This window comes from Uloborus diversus, chromosome 9 (assembly GCF_026930045.1).
Source record: "Uloborus diversus isolate 005 chromosome 9, Udiv.v.3.1, whole genome shotgun sequence".
Classification (NCBI taxonomy): Eukaryota; Metazoa; Arthropoda; class Arachnida; order Araneae; family Uloboridae; genus Uloborus; species Uloborus diversus.
Window position 1 is genome coordinate 32,454,227 of NC_072739.1, and position 18,563 is coordinate 32,472,789.

Here is an 18,563-nt window from a genome sequence, read left to right on the forward strand (position 1 = left end):
CAGATGTATGCGCTCCTAAATGCAATGCATAAGAAGCTTGGGCCAAGCTAAGATTTTTATCTCGGACAATTTTTGTGAAAATTTAATATTTCAGCATTTTAATTTTGTGATTTTTTAAAAAAATCAATTGTATAATATTAATGAATGAAAAAGAAACAGTGCAAGATTATTTCAGTTAGAAAAAAGCACAAGTAAGTCAAAAGTATGCTTTTTATTATGTCAATTAAGTGTTTTAAATAATCTGTTATATGAATCACACATGTACAAAGATAATAAAAATACTTAGCAAAAAGGAAAGAATTGAATGAACGTCCTGTCAACGCGAGGCTTCCATTTCAAACGGTTTTTTTTTGGGGGGGGGGATGGGGTTAAAAATCCAAGATATTAAAAAAATACACTTGCATTTTAGCCCAGTAAGCTTTGTACTATGTTCTTCTTAGGAAACAATCAGAAAGTTAACTTTCCAGAAACAGATGTGAAAAGATTGCTACACAATCACTAGCAATGCGCTAAAATTAGCTAAGCCTAATTTCCACGTGCAGACGAAAAACGGACACAAAGGGCTGAAATTGTTAGGAAATTGTCCTATTCCCTCTCTCATTGTTGATTCTCAAAAGATCAAGGATAGGAAGAAATGAAACAAAGATCTCTCCCTTCCCAGAAGACCCCACTCCTTCCCACAACCTTTCAAAAACCAACCCTCAGTAGAAGGGAAGAACATGCCTTTGTTTCCTACTGATAAGCCTCTTTGAATTCTGAGAATCTCATCCCTTCTTCCCCTAGGTATTTGCTTCCCCTTTCGTTTATGGGGCCGTTTTCAAGGTGAAATTCTGGGAACAAGGATAAGACATGGGCGTTTTTGCAGACGATCGATGGACAAATAAAATTGCCCCAATATCGCGGCAGATCGAAACGATGGTTGAGGCATCTTTTTGAAAACAAAAGGTGCAATTTCTTATTTTTGAAAAGGGCAGGGCGCATTCTGCTGATATGGAAAAGGGCAGGGCGCTGCGCCCTTCAAAAACGGCCTAGCAGGAACACTACATAACACGATCTATTAGGCAACTGGTGTGTGGCACATGTTCAAGGTCCGAATCCCCACTATTTGCATGTGCAGTGTGCACGCTCTGTGATGTAATGCCAGCAAAAAAAAAAGTTCCCAATCTATATGATTAAAACAAAGAATATGTGTGTATATATACGCATGTGTGTATATTCCCTATACAAGTCCACAGTTTTCACCAAATTTGGCAGGGAGTACTTAGGCACCCGAGAAGAAACGTAGGGGAGTTTCAAACCCCAAAAAAGAACTGAACAATTCAAATTTCAATTTTAAGAAACGAAAATGGCTCTTTCGAACATAAATTATTTTCCGATCAGTTTGAATCAGGCATCATTCGAAAGCCCGCGAAAAACACCACGAGTTTACTCACTTCCTTCAAATTTTCTTTAAAAAAAAAAAGAGCTGTAAAATCACCTGGAAAAAATAAAAAAACATTAAGCCTAATGGAACTCTATTTTCATATTGTACCTACTTCCACACAGGGTTGTTTGGTTTAAACCACGTTGGTTTAAACCAATTGGTTTTTTTTTAAATGGTTTTTTTTTTAAAGCAAAAAAAAAATCCATTTTACAGGTTTACATTGATTTTCGCACACATATTGAAAAATGTAAAATTCCATTTATGCTAAGTTCCTAGCTAAGTTGCAGAGATAAATACTAAAATTGCAAAGTTGCTTCTTCAAAATGTATTACAAGCTTTAATCGAAAAAAAAATATTAATATATTTTTTATTTCATAAATGTGCCATAAAGCAGATTTCAGTCAACTTCCATCGTTATGCTTAATTTGCATGATTAGTTAAGATTTACTAAGGATTGAATCTTTTATTGTAGATGCAATTCATTATATTGCTCACTCCTGTTGCACGGGTGTGACATTTTTGCCCATTTATTTGCACTTTCCTGGAATTTTAACTGACTTGTAAGGTAATCAACAGTCTAACTTAATTGTTTGCACCTAAAAATTAAGATTTGTTCTGCAGGTGAACACAAATAATATTTTTTGAATCAAATTTTAAAAAAAAGTTTATACTATATATTATGATACATAATAGTTCCTTATATTATAATGTAGGAAGATTAAAAGACAAATTTTTAAATTCCCAGAACAAAATGCAAATGTATGTGTAAAAATTGATTGAGAAATATATAAATCTTCACATATAAACTACACTCTCCATTGGTGGGTTTTTTTTTTTTTTTTTTTTTTGGATTCTGTGTGCTCAAAAGATTTTGATTGGCTATACACCTATGCTGCTCTATGACTATTGGGTGCAGATAATTCTTAGTCCCCCCCCCCTTTTGTTCATTGGAATTGGGATTTTGGTATTTGCTTTGCCTTAGCTAACCTGTGCAGTTTACAAAAGTTACTTACTCATATTGTTTTAAAAAGGATATCTAATTCTGGTAGAAAAAAAAGACCTAATCTGGATTTCATTTGATGAAATCAAAAATGAAGCCAGTATTTCGTATCATAAAGGGTCCATATATACATGCATACTAATATGTTAATCAAGTCAAACATTTCAATCAATATTTCCCCGCAGAAAGCTATTTTAATTATTTAATTTAGTTACAAGATTTTGTTCTAATCTTTTTAATTAAAAAATTAGGTATAATGTGACTATTGAATAACTGTTAATTACATGGAACCTTAATTACCTTACGAAAATTAATTGTTTTTCTCGCAAATAGTATTTAAAACCAAAAAAACCCGGTTTAAACCAAAAAAAAAACTAGTTTAAACCAAAAAAAAAACGGTTTTTTTGAAAAAAACCGTTTTTTTTTTAACCAACCCTGCTTCCACAACTACACACTTCAAATGCTACACTACATGCAATATACCGACAGCCTGGTTATGCCATCCGGAGACTGGTTTTGTCTTCATAGTTCTGCTTTTGCTCTGGCTTATGAGCAGTATTTTACTGCTTAAATGCTACACTTTTAAACAATATGAAATATTCAAAAATGAACTTCATCATTCACTCTAACTTAAAAGACTATCCTGTACTATTATTTTTTTAGTGATTTGTTTTACAAAGTAGACTTGATATTCTGAAGAGAGTGCAAGGAAAAAGAGAATACCTGACTGAACTCTGCTTTTTTCAATTTATCAGCCACAAAGATGTTGAAAGCTGAATGAGGTTTATCTGGACCTTCAGATGATGTGGCCTGTTGACGCAATTCAGGAGTAGGAAATTGCTCGGGATGACATTTTCTGAAATAATAAATCAAAGATACTAAAATTTTGAAATTTGTTGCAAATAAAAAACTAAGTTAAAAGCAACTAGCTAAAACAGCAGCGATAAAAAAAACTTTGGGCTATCTGAGACCTTACTGTATTTAAGAACCAATTATTTTTGATCTTTAAATAACGAGTAGTAGATTTTTCTAAAATATGATCATATAATTCAAATTAAATAAATAAGTTAATTCAAGTGATATTTTTTTATATGTAACTCACTTATCTACTATTTATTCCAGCACTATTTTTTACATTTAACTAGCTACATTCCATTTTCAAAAAGACTGAAAACTTCCACCTCTGCCCTACTTACAAAAATTAGTATGTGTGCAATGTCTAGACACAAATAAATTGCATTTAGGGCTGTAAAATTTAGCGGACAGACTGAAAGAATTGACAATTTATTTTTAATTTAATTTAGCATCAATAAAAGAATGAAATGTAAAAATAACCACTAAAACTGGAAATTTAATCAGCAAATAAGCGTGAGTACCGAATAATAATGAAAACGTAAGAAATGTTGATCTTCGAGATTTAATAAAGTATCATTATTTAGCCATCAAGAGGTATTTAAAAATAATTTTTGGAGCTTTTGACATGCTAAATGTGTGTATTTTGAAAAGAAAATCACCATTCCTAAGTCATTTCACTTTTAGGATTTAAAATGTCTTTAACCTATGAAAAAATGAATACGATTTCTTTTAACATTAAGTCATGTTACTTTTAATATAAAAGAAAATTTTTATAACATACTTAAATTTTTCCAATTCCCGTTTGTAAGTTTCATTTTCCTTTTCATAAGCTTCTTTATACTTTTGCTGAAAATAACAAAAGGTATAAAGCATTAAATTAACTCAATAATTTACAAAAAAAAAAAAAGGATTTTGAATTTATTTAAGAGCAGCAGAATTTTCATTTAATAAGAAGCAGAATTGAACATAATAATCATGGATAACTGCGTACTTTTTTCTTTTCAGGGAGTTGCTGAAATTTTTTTGACAGTAGTTTTGCAAGGTCTGTCATCGACATCTCGGGGTTGTCTTTACTATGCTTTTCTCTTTTCTCCAAAAAGTACCTAAAGTAAGGTGTCAATGGCTTTTTTGGCATTTCAGGATGTTTCTGAAAAACAAGAACATCAGTACATTTTCAAGAAAATACATAAGAGAGAGATTTGAACTAGGAATAACATCCCTCCCCCTCAAGTTTGAAATGTTTATAATACCAATGGTTTTGTTATATATGCAAGCATATATTAACAAACTGGCATGGGCAAGTAAAGAGCAGTAACTGCAAATGTTTGTTTTGCATTCTTGTCATTTACTGTACGTTAGCTTTATTGTATACTAGTGGAACCCACATGACTTTGCCTGTAGTAGTGTGTGTCAGTATGAAACTATTTTAAGAACGGTTTTAAAACCTATAGATGTGAGACTTTTTTAAAACCCCTGTTCAAGCATATTTCATGCAATGAAAATTGAGATAGTGAGAGGCAAAAGGATGCAAGTGGCAAAATTAGAAATTTGGAAATAGGTACAAATAATAGGTTAACCCCTACTCTGTCTTGGAGCAAGAGGTAGTACTATCAGCCCTGATAGGTGCTGTTGTACAGCATGATTTAGAAAAAAAATTCAATGAAAGCCTACCTAGGACGTAATCTTTATACTCAAAGTTTTTACTCAACATTTTACACTAAACTTGCAAATGTCCCTTTACATCTCTTTGTTTCTCACTGCCTCCTTTGAAAAACACCGTTGCAATTACGTCGAGTATTCTTTCATGCTTTGTCTTTTAAACAAAAATTTGTGGTGAGTGGAGGAAATGATAAAATATCTTTTTAATTTTTCTATTACCTTCCATCTCGTCCTAAAACAGTTGGCGTTTTTATTCATGAATTGATCTCCTTGATCTCCATAAGGATTTTTAGTGTTCTCCTTTGTTTCACTCGTCCCAAATGAACTTTACTTGCCTTGAGAAAAATTCTAGCAATATCTCTGTCTATATGATATAACTAGTGGCACCCACAGGGCTTTGCCCATACAGTGAAACCTGTGTAAGTTGACCACTCGCGGTGCAGAACTTTGGCGGTCAACTTAGACAGGTGGTCAACTTATAAAGGGTGGTAATGATTTTTTTTTTTTTGTCATTTCTTGCACCATGTATTCATTTTTTGAGTAATTCACCCTTACTCTTTCTGTTCAACTCACTTTCATTGTTTAGCATCATTGAAAGTGAAACAATTATTAAAAATACTATCCAAATAATTTTTTTACTTTTTCCTTGTTTTTAATTATAATAGACACTGTAGTTTTAGAAATTCCATATGTGCTAGCTAATTTTCTCTGGCTTTCTCCATTTTAAATCAATTTTATTATTTCATACTTTTTATTAATCTCAAGTTCAACTAACTTTCTTTTTGAAGCCTTTTTATGTAAAACTTATAGCACAAAGAGCAACAAGCTCGACTCTCCCAGTTCATAAAGGCACAATTAAAATGTTCTATCTCTTAATCCCTTGCAAAAGAAATATGTAACTTTACTCATTAGCAGGCCCAGATTAGCGTATCCGCAGTGCGAGGGGCCTGTGACCTTAAATTGGCCCTAGAAATTGAAGAAAAAATAGAAAAAAATAGCACTAAGATTTATTTACTTTACAAATAGACACTGCTGGCCACTAGGGAGGGCCTCTACATATTTTGTAGCAGGGGGGCCCAAAATGTATAGATACGGGCCTGCTCTTTGTAGTACAATTCCTATGTTGGCATAACATATTGCAACTGAAAGAAAAGACTTTGACCTTTTCTACTGACACCTATTTTCATTGAATAGAGTACAACAAGCTATCTCAAATAGAACAACAAATGAAAAACAAATTTGGAGAATATAGAGCAGCATAAGTTTTATGCTGCAGTTTAGTTAGTAAAATGCTATTCCGTCATCAAAGCATTAAAAACATTCTTGGAAAGCTATCAAAAAGAAAATAATAATAATAATAATAAATAAATAAATAGATAATAAAATAAATGAATTTGCTGAAAAAAGTTTAAGAAAATAAACCAAGTGGTCAACTTACAAAGGATTTTTTACAATACTCCAAACCAAATTTGGCGTACATTAGTGGTCAAGATAGACAGGTGGTCGAGATAGAGAGGTGGTCAAGTTATAGAGGTTTTCCTTCATTATATGAGATAGGACTAATTCCGTTCCTGACAAAAGCGGTCAACATAGACAGGTGGTCAACTTACAAGGGTGGTCAACTTTACAGGTTTTACTGTAGTAGAAAATTAAAAGATCTTTTGGATTGCCTGTATATTTACAAATAATGTATGATGAATTTCTCGCCAATTGGCTTGCCCATGTTACGGTTCCACATGATGATAACTTTGTAATTTACTCGTTCACGTTGTGATAATTTTGCTCGGGAAAATGTTCTTAAAATCGGAATACAAACAGAACAAAATCGAATTTTCGAAAAATCGCTTTGAGGTGCACACTCCCATGTTACAAAATAATTCTGTGCCAAATATCATGAAAATCGGCCGAACGGTCTAGGCGCTATGCGCGTCACAGAGATCCAGAGAGACTTTCAGCTTTATTATTAGTAAAGAAGCTTGCTTATTTATTTTCTGTTGAAAAAAGAGTGAAAAAAAAAGTCCAATTCCAACATACATTTCTAAAAAAAATTTCTCCATAATGCTTTCAGAAAAGTAATTTCTTCGGAAATTTTAGAAAAATTGATTAACAAGATTTTTAATGTATGAATCCTTCACAGGACCGTTATTGTAATTACATTTTGAATATTCTGAACAACGGTTTATTATGCGATATTGAAATGTTCTTTTTTATTTATTTACTTTTTTTTTAAACAGGCAAGGGAGCCCAATTTTGGAATCCCGAAACTTTTTCCATAGAGAAGTAAATAATAATAATAAAATTAAATTCAAAAAGAAAAGAAAAACCTTCCTCCCTTTCAAATTAAAAAATATATATATATATATTTTTTTCCCCAACGTTAACAATCCCATCATACTTGTTGAAAAAAAGGTATTTGCAGTTTCTTTTTACATTTCCACAATGCCAGGGGTCACTTGCAGTGTAATATTCGAGTTTTGCTGTCTACAACAATCTTTAAACATCTGCTTTCAGTTTACTATATTTCTTTTTATTTTCTCATCAGTATAATACAAAGCATATGCAGTAACAAGGGATGGAAGATATACAAACCTGTTTTTTGGAAGAAGTGTAAGATGACCATGGCTGTTTCAACCAAGCTTTAGCATCTGTCACCATATCAGTCAAGGTACGAAAACGTCGCAACTAAAACAAGCATGAATATATTTAACTAACACAGGGAAAAATCAATGCTGCCATATAAAGCATTTTCTACATTTTATTTAATTAAACCATACTTCTCAAGGATGTTCGTAAAAGTGAACCTTTTGGAGCTAAAATGCATGGCTTTTATTTTGGTTATACAAATACTTAAATAATAATTATAGAGCAAGGTTTGCAACAAACTTTCTAAGAATATATGTTTTTAAATGAAATTTAATTAACAAAAGCAGATATTTAGGAATGAGACCTTTAAGGCTAAGTGGTCCATAGTTCTTTTTGAAAGTAAAAGCTTTTAAAGCGTTTAAAGCTTTTAACTTTTAAGTACCATAAAGGCGAGGAAGGAGGGGACTACAAAATGTTTCACATACAGTGAACTCGCTGTTTTCTAATACTCCCTAGTGTGAACGGCCTGATATTCTGATCACATTTTTATGGTCTCAACGAATACATGTGTATTATACAATCCCCCCACATAATAGCACTCCATGATCTGAACACTTTTGTTTAGTTACATGAGTGATCAGAATAGAGAATCTAATGTATCTGAATATAAAAATGTTAAACGACTATAAAATAATTTTGAACATTTTCATAAAGACAGATGATAAGCTGTAAATGACCATGCACTTCACAGCAGAGAGACGTTTTTATTATCGCACCAGGGTCCAATACAGATTGATTTTACTACCGCTTTTCGGTACTTTCACAAAAATCTTATTTTAAAATCAGTACTTTCACAAAAATCAAGTTATAAAATCAGCAGCTTCACAAAACTAACGTTGAAAATCGACACATTCTATAAACAATATTAAAAAAACGAAAGTTTCACAAAAACCTGTGTTTTAAAATAGAAAACACATTTTTCTATTTAAAACATAGTTTACTCATAAAATAAAATGCTAAGATGATTTATATGAACAAACGCTTAGGTAACAACTTTTTCATACTACTAAACTCAAGTTTCACTGTTTTTTGCCAAATTGCTTTTAAGCAATCTTTTAGCATCAGTTTTAGGGGATGGTGATTTCCTGAATTGTACACAGTACAAAGCTTATTGAGCTGAGATACAATGATATTTTCCCCACCTCTTAGCTCCCCCCCCCCCACAAAAAAAAGTTTGAAATATTGGTTAATGACATTTACACTTTTCAAACTAACGTTTAAATTGCTCCAATTTTCTGAGACAAAAATTAGAATGTGCCTTTAAAAGATCACAAAATCATTGCTGATAAAAAAAAACTTTCACAAAAATAGAATAATGATACAATACTTTAACAAAAATAAGTAGTGAGAAAAAAAATCCTGGATTTGCCCCTGTGCACAAAGAGAGAGAGAGAGAAAGGAAACGCAAAGAATTTGTTCAGTTCATGCAAGCATAAATTTTTCTAATTGGGCACGACACATTTTTTATGTATCATAAAATCTACTCATCTTTTTTGAAAATGTAATACGAAGAAATTAACAGAAGTGACTGATTCTATGGATCTTACTTTCGTAACTATTTGCATCCATTTCTCCTTACACTGAGCAGCAGTATACTGTCCAAATCGTACTTTCTCCCAATCTAACTTGTCTATTAAAGTTGTGTACTTCACATAGTCATTTCGAGGCAAGCAAGCCGATAAATTTGTTATCAACTGCGTAAGTTCTTCAGCTGTCCAATTGAAGACCAGCACTGTCAAAAATAAATTCACAAAAAATAAGGATATACAGTGAAATACGTTTAACACAAAAATGCATAACATTAAAAATTGGTTTACGTAAACTGGTATAGCGAACCGGATTGTATACTACGCACTTAAATATAAATCTTTTAACATGAAATTCGTTTAACATGATTTTTTTTCTCGGTCCTTTCAGCTTTGTGTTAAACGTTTTCCACTGTATGTCTCAAAGTTAAATGAAATCTACAAAATACCAATACTAAATTATGTAACAAAGAATTATTTCTGGCATTAGATCGATAGAAACTTTACTACTTGATTATAACAGTAGCATCCCTGTGGGAGTTTGGTCCACCCACAGTGATACCCTTTTGGGAGTGACACCCAAAATGGATTTAAAACTCTCGATATATTTTCAAAAAAATTCAACCTTTAAATATTTTAAAAGCTACATCATACATCTGCTCAAAAATCTTCTTGCATTTTTTTCCCTTTTCAAAAAAAAAAAAAAAAAAGATGCAGTCAAAGTTTCATTACTGCTTGATTCATTTACTATTTTTGGAACCTTGTAGATCCAGTCTGGCATCCAACTTGAATCTAGTCATGTGGAGTTTAAATGAAAATAATCAGTGAAATTTTTTGACGATTGATTTTTCAATCCAAGAAGGTGGCTCAATGAATTAGCAGTTGACATTAAAGCGACTTACCTTGCTTCCCACCTTGATTCTCTTTATCATGAATTTCAACATCATTAACTTTTCGGGACAAGGTAACTGAAACAGAGAAAAAAAAAATTTTGATCATGTTTTGTTGATTAAAATTTCAACTTTTATTATACTGAAAATATTAGTTAAACTATAAGCTCACTATCTCCCCCCCCCCCCGTCCCAAAAAATCTTGTTGAACATCTTTTCGCAATTTCAGTTGAAAAGGAAAGTAAAAAAGCAGTCTTATTTTTTCATTTTTAATTATTTTATTTTTCTTCATTTGTGCTTCACCTTGACAGGAACCATTAAGAAGACATAAAATGGAGGGAGGGAAGACTTTCATTCCTGAAGGAAAGACCCCAAGTCTCATGACAGATTTTAAGAAAAAGCATTGGAAGAAATGTTTCCTCTGCTACTTTCACTCAAAAGGTGTCAACCATTTGTCGTTGTTGAGTCATGTGACTTGAGCTCTTTGACCAAGCTTTTGCTTAGCCAATGGTTGGACTAGCTATCTCCATTCACTAATACCTGCTCTAAGGAGGACTTTTCTTGGCGAATACTATTTAAAAATGCTGGTGATAAAGTGACATAGATTAGTGCAATCAGAGTTTTCCTTGTACCATCCAGACACTAATGATCAATCGTATACACCAGCCACTGAATGTCAGTTGGATGCTTGAACCGCTGATTGAACCTTTGATTGGTTGAAAAAGTCTTAATTGTGCAATTCTCGGAAAAATGTTTCGTGCGTAACTCTAAGTTTATTTTTTCCAGCTAACCAAAGCCTTCAAAAAATAATGCTGTTGGAGAATAATACATGCTTTAATATACTATCAAAGCATAACAGTTAATCCCATACTTAATTAATAGTTACTTGAATAAAATAAAAAACTTAAGCGCTAAGCACAGGACATTTTTTCGAGAATCGCCCAATTGATAGTTCGGGTGTCCGATTGAGGTTTAACTCGGCTGGTGAATATGGACACAGAGCGGATAGAGTTTATAGTCCATTTAGCGAGAGTTGATAGTGGACGTAAACAAAACAATGTGACAATTGGCGTTACCGATGTCTGCTTGGCGCTGGGATGATTGAAAACAGCGCCAATCAGATAAGCGAAATGTCCACGCGTTAAATGCGAACAGCATTGCCAATCGAGCGAGTCAGTCATGAAAGTAGTAACCGTCTTTGTTTACTTCCTCTATCAGCTCTCTTTGAATTGAGTATAGGGACGGGTCAAAGGGTCAGTTGACCCCACCCTCTGTAACAAGAATTTTATTATGATTATTATTAAACTTCAATTTTTTAGATCTGAGAAAAAAAAAAATACATTGAATAAACGTTAATCACTTTTTGCTTGATTCTTTAAGGTATTTCTTCTCAGCACTTCATAGTTCAAAGGATTGACTGGGTTGATTTACTAGGCTTTTGCTATTTTTGAGTTTTATGTTCATTTTCAAAAGAACAATCACCTCAAATGAGCTTAACGTTTTTCCAAAGCACGATTTCACTTCAAATCACATGGCGTGTGTGTGTTGTATGTGCTTTTCCCGACTATTTTATAGCTGTGTTCTCATACATTCAAAGATTCCCATATCATGACCAGCCTAAAGAAATATGACTTTTGATGAGATTTGAGGGAGGGAATGATCCATAGCAAAATTAAGGGGGAGGGCATCAACCTTAGGGCGGGGATAGTTACCCCTGCTTAACTGATTTGTTTTGACATAGGAGGCATAACGCTGCCATTGAAACTTGACCCCCTAATAAAAATTTCAGGACCTGCCCTTTATTATTGATATCCAGCCTATTAAAAACTTTGTATCACACTCGATTTACCCCTACCCAAATCTTACTTTAAAAAGCAGCTTAATACTCAGCTTAAAAATGCGTGGCAAGCCCAGTATGACTTAACAGAAAAGGATATCAAGCTATTTTACCCAACGGTAAGCTTTAAAAGGTATATAATAGACAAAGAGCTAATTCAGTTTATCACAGGTCACGGCCCCTTTCAAACATACCGGAAACGTTTTCACAATAAAGGTAATGGGAATTGCACATGCGGGGAGGTGGGAGACGTGGATCATTACGCCTATGATTGCGAGATCACACAGAGCTTCCACATCCCAAAACCACAAATAAAAGACGAAACCTGGGCACAACAATTTCTCTCGGACAGAGAGCAACGACGGAAAATAAAAGACCTTATGCAATTCCTACTCGAAAACGAAGAAATACTACAGGACACCGGGTAAGGGGTAAATTCACATTCTAAGCCATGTCCCCATATATCCGATTCCGGTTGCAAAGATGAAGCTAAAAAAAAAAAAAAAAAAAAAAAAAAAAAATTGTAAAATAAAAGACAAAAAAGATAAAGGAAGTTACGATGTGGGGTAAATGTAACATTTCTATTACAGGATACCCCACGGGGCCGGGGGAAGGGCCCCACACTAATCGGACTTCTTGAAACATTGCAGATGATGACAAAAGCCTTGACCGAAAAAGACAAGGGGAACTCAGCTCAAATAGCTACCCCTTAAAAGTTTTTTCAGCACTTACATAAATAGTAAGACTTGGAGAGAGGGCCTCTTCCCTCAAGGCCCGCGATGGGCACTCTCTCCTTAACCTTAAATAGCTTAACTAACTATTATCATCCCCTTCCACTAGTCAACCCCAAGAGCTGAGTCCTCCTGAGGGGGCGAACTGGGGGTGTCGTGACGACAAGGACGTACAAAGATTCATAAGGGTGAGTCCCTTCACAACGATTCATGAGGGTGAGTCCCTCACCTCGAGACGATAAGCAACTCTGGGGGTAAAAAAAAAAAAAAAAAAAAAAAAAAAAAAAAAGCAAAACTCAAAAATAACCAAAAATATAAATGTTGTAATGTAATGTCCTTGTTAAATGTTGTAATGTGATGTCCAGTTAAATGTGATAATGAAATGTTCAATGAAAAAAAAAAAAAAAAAAAAAAAAAAAAAAAAAAAAAAAAACCCAGAGCATTGCAAGATGTAACAAGCTTCCAGGTGATGAAGAAGTCTCGAGGTCAAGAAGGAAGCCAAGTTCCACCCCCAGTGACCCCCCCTCGAATATCCCACTTAATAACTTTAATTTCCATTGCAGACATCATGTGAACACTCATTTTAAGCCGAGACATGTAAATGATCGGTGAGTATCACAACTACGGCAGATGAATTAATAATCTTTTTTCTTTTCTAACAGCAAATAATCATTTTTTCTATTACAGAGAGGACACCCAAGAAATCGAGACAGATTGATATCTGTTCTCCACATGGACGGGGTGTCCTAGTTTATGTTTATGCCGTAGTTTATAAAATGCAGTAGTATATAACCATGCAGTAGTGTATGCTTATGTCTAACCCCATTCCCTTTCAGGGGGTCACGGCACACCAACGAGGTACGGGGAGATATACCGTATCTCACGGTGAGCAAGACCCACACATTAACGGGTAAACTCCCAGCTGGGCTGGCGCCCAGCACGGGCGTCCGTAGTATGTTACGACTATCGACCGCCGCGCTCAGCCGTGCGGGGGGCCCGCTACGCGGACCCCCCGGGCGGTGGAACCTAAGGCCTACGGCTAAGAGGTGGGGTGCGTGCGGAGAAAAGTCTCTCTGTACAGCATTCCCTTAAGAATGGCAGAGTAAAATATGAGTACCAAAAAAATTTAAATTTCCCAAGGAAAAGACTCATGCTAGATAATCTCATCTTTGAGCAATTGTGACTTTTGGTTCAATGACTGTTGGTCGAAGATCATCAGAGTATGATAATGATGAATAGTGCATGTTAAGTCGTGGCAATTCAGGGACTGTTCATAAATAATGTTTTTTTTTTCCTTTTACAACATTGTTGACCCTTCTACCCCTTTCTTTATCATATATCAAGCTATTTTTCATATAAACATATTCTTTTGAAAAAGTGTGATGTCCACACTTACCCTCTCTCCCCCCACCCCTTGTCACAATATGAATCCCGCTTTCCCTCAAAGCATGACTACATTTGTGGACAGCCCCCAGATCCCATTCAAAGCAATACCTCTGCAAGGTGCTGGATCAAGGGTGGCTCAGCTCCTATCCTAAGATGAGGAGGGGAGGAACAAAACAGAGCTTTCAGGGCCCTTATTTGCTTCTAAGACAATTTTAGATCTAGAGTTATAACTCTTCAGTTTAGACAAAAATATATTTCTTCACTCTCAACAGCATCATATCATTCAAAATGATGCTAAGATACTGTTTCATTATTCAAATTTGCCATTTTCTTGATGTGTATTAAATTTCAGAATTTTTTTTCCTTTGCAGTTATCTTTTAAAGCATTATTTCATTTTGAATGTTAATAGAGACTTATTTTGTCCCAGAACTCAATCTAGGATTTGTAGAGAAGAGTTCGTAAGGGATACGCTGATGAGAGTTTCTAAAGTTACTCTTACTCTAAAGGAGATACTTTGGGATGTTCTCTAAAATCTGATGAGGTGATTTAGAGGCATTGTTGCCATTATTTTGCTATCTTATGTGGGTTTTTAGTGAGAGAGTTGCCATTACTTTAGAAATTACTCATTTTAAGGCACTGTTGTTCTCACTTTAATAGAATTTTTTTGGGACTAATGTCATAAACCTATAATTGGGGGGATTTTAGACCTAACTCTGATGAGAATTATTAGGAAGGGACCTGCATCTTTGGTTTTTAGGGTCTATTATCCTTCTTCTAATATTCCCTTCAATATCTCCTTATTCAGGAGGTCTACCTGGGGGGGGGGCAGGCACAGACTGTGTCATTGAAAGTTTTAGGGGGTGCTTTTTGGGGGGGGGGAGGGGCTCTTGCTTTTGGGAGGATTTTTGCAATATTTAGGAGCATGCACCCTTGCTCTTAGAGGGTAGGCACACCTGCCATAATTATTTAAGTTTTAAAAATGTGACAGAATTTATTTTGTTTTTCAGGGACTGAAACAACGCTTAAGATAGCCTGTGGCACTTTTTAATGTATAATAACTGAGCAGGACAATTTAGGGTCGTTTTGTCGAATTGATTTTAACCAAGCAGTAAGTTTAATAGTTATTCTAAATAAAAGTCATGCTGCAGGCTCTACTGTAAAATGGTCTTTTAGCTAGTTAAAAGTTAAAGCCCCTTTAGAAAAATTCAACTAATAAAAATATTTCCTTTTTTGAGAAAGTTTTTTAAAAGGTTTTGTTTCTTCTTGTTTTTTATATTTTTCCTTTGCATATCAATCTATACACGAAATTTAGAATGAACCTGCATATAAATATAGATGTAACATACTGCATATTTAAAAATTTTCCTGCCTTTTTATGCTTAACAAACCAGCGTGTACTTTTACATTCGAAATTTATTCATAGGTTATAATACCAGGCACATAGTCATTTTTTATTGTTTGTCAACTTTTGATAAAAAGTTATCCTTTTGGTATTTTAAGTTACTTGTTACACACACAGCATAAATTGAATTTTTTTAAAGATCATTTTCAATTTAATATTAGTTAAAATTACTGCTGAATTAAATTCTACAAAAAAAATAAAATAATGTAGTCATTTTTTTTTTCTTTTTTTTGAAAATTTTTCAAAGTGTCATCAACTATTAAAAGTCATGGAAAGAGATTGCTTTATAACGAACCAAACAAAAAAAAAAAATGCGATAAAAAAAATTAAACAAAGAAAAAAACGGGGGGAGCCGAGCGTCGGGAATGACTCAAAATCGGAGCCGAGTCTCCCACCCGAAGTCGGGGCGCCGGAGCGGCAGACCCCCCGGTTCTCTCCCCCGAACGATCGATGGCCACATTCCCAACCCCTTTCCAACCTTTGGCCGGCACCCGCGTCGCCGGGCCCCGGCAACGCGCGAAACGAAACCGGTTCCCGCTTGGTGCGCCACGAGCATCGATTTGGGGCGGCGCAGGGATGACGGGACTCGCCCGGTTTCAGCTGCCCGGCAAGCTTCCGACCTCCAATCGGGGACGCCATGCACCCGAGCCAATGTCTTTGTTCCTTTCCACCGCTGCACTGTGCCCTGCCCAAACCTCGATCTCGCGTCCGAGGAGGTCACGGATGTGCCCGAAACTCGAGAATCGTCCCATCGCAGGTGGTCATTGCAAAATTACGAACGTTATTCGCTTTAGAACACAACTTGTAATGGCTGACTTCGAAGTGGTAATCGAATCTCACAAAGAGGGTTTCATTTTTATTTAAAAAACCTAAGCTTTGCTCATACACATTGACAGAATTAATCAGCGATATGCTTCAATGTTGAAAGTCATTCTGTTATCGGTGGTAGTTTAATTCAAAAAATAATACATCATTCATTTGAAGACCCAACTTGTAATGGCTGACTTCAAGTGAGAAGTGTGATCTCCACGAAATGTTAAATTTTCATTTAAAATCTCAAGCTTCGGTGGCACACAAATATTACAAGTATACGAAATGTATGAATTATAACAATATGGCTGTTTTAGGAAAAGAAGCAGCAGATGCGTTGTCACTGACCAAATTCAAAGGCATTCGTACTGCAATTTATACCCACAATCTAAATACTACATGGTATTTTACGAGTAAATGATCGTTATCTCACTCAGATCAAAGCATTTCAGATGAACCAAGGGGAAAATTTCGTCATTTTGGAACCAGATCAGCCACCACCAACACCTACACAACAACCACCAAACACAAACAAACGAAGAAGAAATCGGACCTCTCGGGCAAATTAAAATGTGATGGATTAAGGGTACTCACCATCGCTTTCCTTCTTGGACTTTGATTTACTGCCACTGCCCTCAGAAACCTTGCTTCTCTTGGCCGCAACCGATGCGTTGTCAGGCCCCTGAACCGGTCCGTTGGCGGACGGTTCGGCGGCGGCGGCAGGGCTCGGTCTCTTGGACGCCTTGCGGCGAGAGGAGATTCCCGTCGACGCCATTTTACCACCGACTGCTGATCTTCTTTTATCGCAATCGGGAATTCGGACCAGCGTCTTTGCGTGGAAAAGAATCGTCTGCTTTTTTTAGCCTCCGGTGATGTCCAGCCGCACACGTGATGATCGAAAATATGGCTTGAATTGGGAATCCTCGAGACAATCGCAGGCCAGCGTTCGAAGCAGTTTCCCCCGCTGAAGTGTTCTATGGACGCTAGTTGTTTCTCCGCGCCTGCGCTCTGCGACGGCCACTCACAGGCCGGTCGAATTCGTTCCCCCGCTCCGCGAGAAGCTGTACATTCTACAGCCATGCTGCTTCTTCGTTCGAACTGGCGGTTGTTCACTCTCTCGGCTTCAGAGGAAAAAAATAATCGCTTTTGTTGTTTTCTTGCTTCGTATCTGATTCAAGCGAAGCGTTCCAGTCACCTCGGGGCCAGTAGCCAGAGGGCGCGTTTGCGCTAATTGAGCGCGCTTTTTATTTACTCTCAAACATCAGTTTTAGACATGGTTGGTGGTCCTGAAATTTGTTTAATTTCTTGAATTTAAATTAATTCGGTTGTGTAATTATGTGTCATCGTGTAGAAGTTAGACATATGAGGTCATCTTAATTTTACCTCTTCTGAATTAAATAGCTGCGGTAGACATATGGGCGTAGTCAGAAATACCTTCCGGAGGGGCGGGGGGTTGATCAAAATACATTCTGAAGGGGATTTTTTGATCAAAAATACCTTCTGAAGGTTTTTTTTTTTAAATCAAAACAGCCCTTTCATATGCATAAAGTTCTGTATCAGAATTTGCATTTACGTTTTAACCAATGCCTCTGGGGGGTGTTTTCACTCCCAAAACTCCCCCTTCGCTGCGCCAATGGCGTAGCCAGCATGCCTGTTAGGTAGGGGCAAAAGCATAGGTGGAAGCTGGTGGTTTTTAGTTGCCCTCCCCCCCCCCCCCACACACACAAAAGAAAAAGAAAACATTATATACCAATTACGGTCAGATGAAAGAGAAAACACAGTTGTGCAGTTCTCCACTGCCAGAAATGTTTTGAAATTGAAGTCTTAAAAATGTCATTTATGTCAATAATAGAGGAAGAAATAAGAGACATGGGGATAAGAGTCTCTCTTCTAGGGAGATTGCAGTTGCGGCTCCCTGCCACTCTGGCTATGCCCATGGCGGAAAAGTAGGAAGATTGGTGGGTACTATTCGAGAATTGTCAGGTATGCCCCCGTAAGAGCAAGGGCACCCCCCCCCCTAAATATCGTAAAGACCCCCAAGCAAGAGGTCCCCTCCCCCCCAAAAAATGAGAAAAATACCCGTCAAAACACACACACCCTAAAAATTTCAATGGCGCAGTCTGCGCCATGACCCCCTAGGTGGGCACCCCTGGAATTTTCATTACATTTCATAGCTTTTTCGAAGAATTTACCAAAAATTAGTTCAAGTACCAAAATTAGGTGCCCGGTCAAAATGGGGTCGTTTCCGAAATTTTAAAAGTATTTTTTTCTGAAAGAGCGTTTTTAAAAACGTAGGATTTGACCATTTTTTAAATAATTTGACAAAGTTAACTATGTTTAAAAAATTATTTAATTTGCCGCGCAGACTCAATTTCATTTTTTCACACTTCTTCGCTTAAC

General features: G+C 35.8%; 1 protein-coding gene across 1 annotated transcript in view; it reads right to left on the bottom strand.

Annotated features, from left to right (window-relative positions):
- Positions 1–17,119, bottom strand: part of LOC129229556 (nucleolar transcription factor 1-A-like) — a 39,461-nt gene extending 22,342 nt beyond the window's left edge. The window contains exons 1-7 of the mRNA XM_054863882.1: positions 16,758–17,119; positions 10,009–10,074; positions 9,128–9,312; positions 7,527–7,619; positions 4,270–4,425; positions 4,060–4,124; positions 3,147–3,279 (exon numbers count right to left, since the gene is read on the bottom strand). Coding sequence (XP_054719857.1) covers positions 3,147–3,279; positions 4,060–4,124; positions 4,270–4,425; positions 7,527–7,619; positions 9,128–9,312; positions 10,009–10,074; positions 16,758–16,938 — 879 coding nt within the window. The 5' untranslated portion in view covers positions 16,939–17,119. The remainder of the gene's footprint in view (positions 1–3,146; positions 3,280–4,059; positions 4,125–4,269; positions 4,426–7,526; positions 7,620–9,127; positions 9,313–10,008; positions 10,075–16,757) is intronic.
- Positions 17,120–18,563: the final 1,444 nt, after the last annotated feature.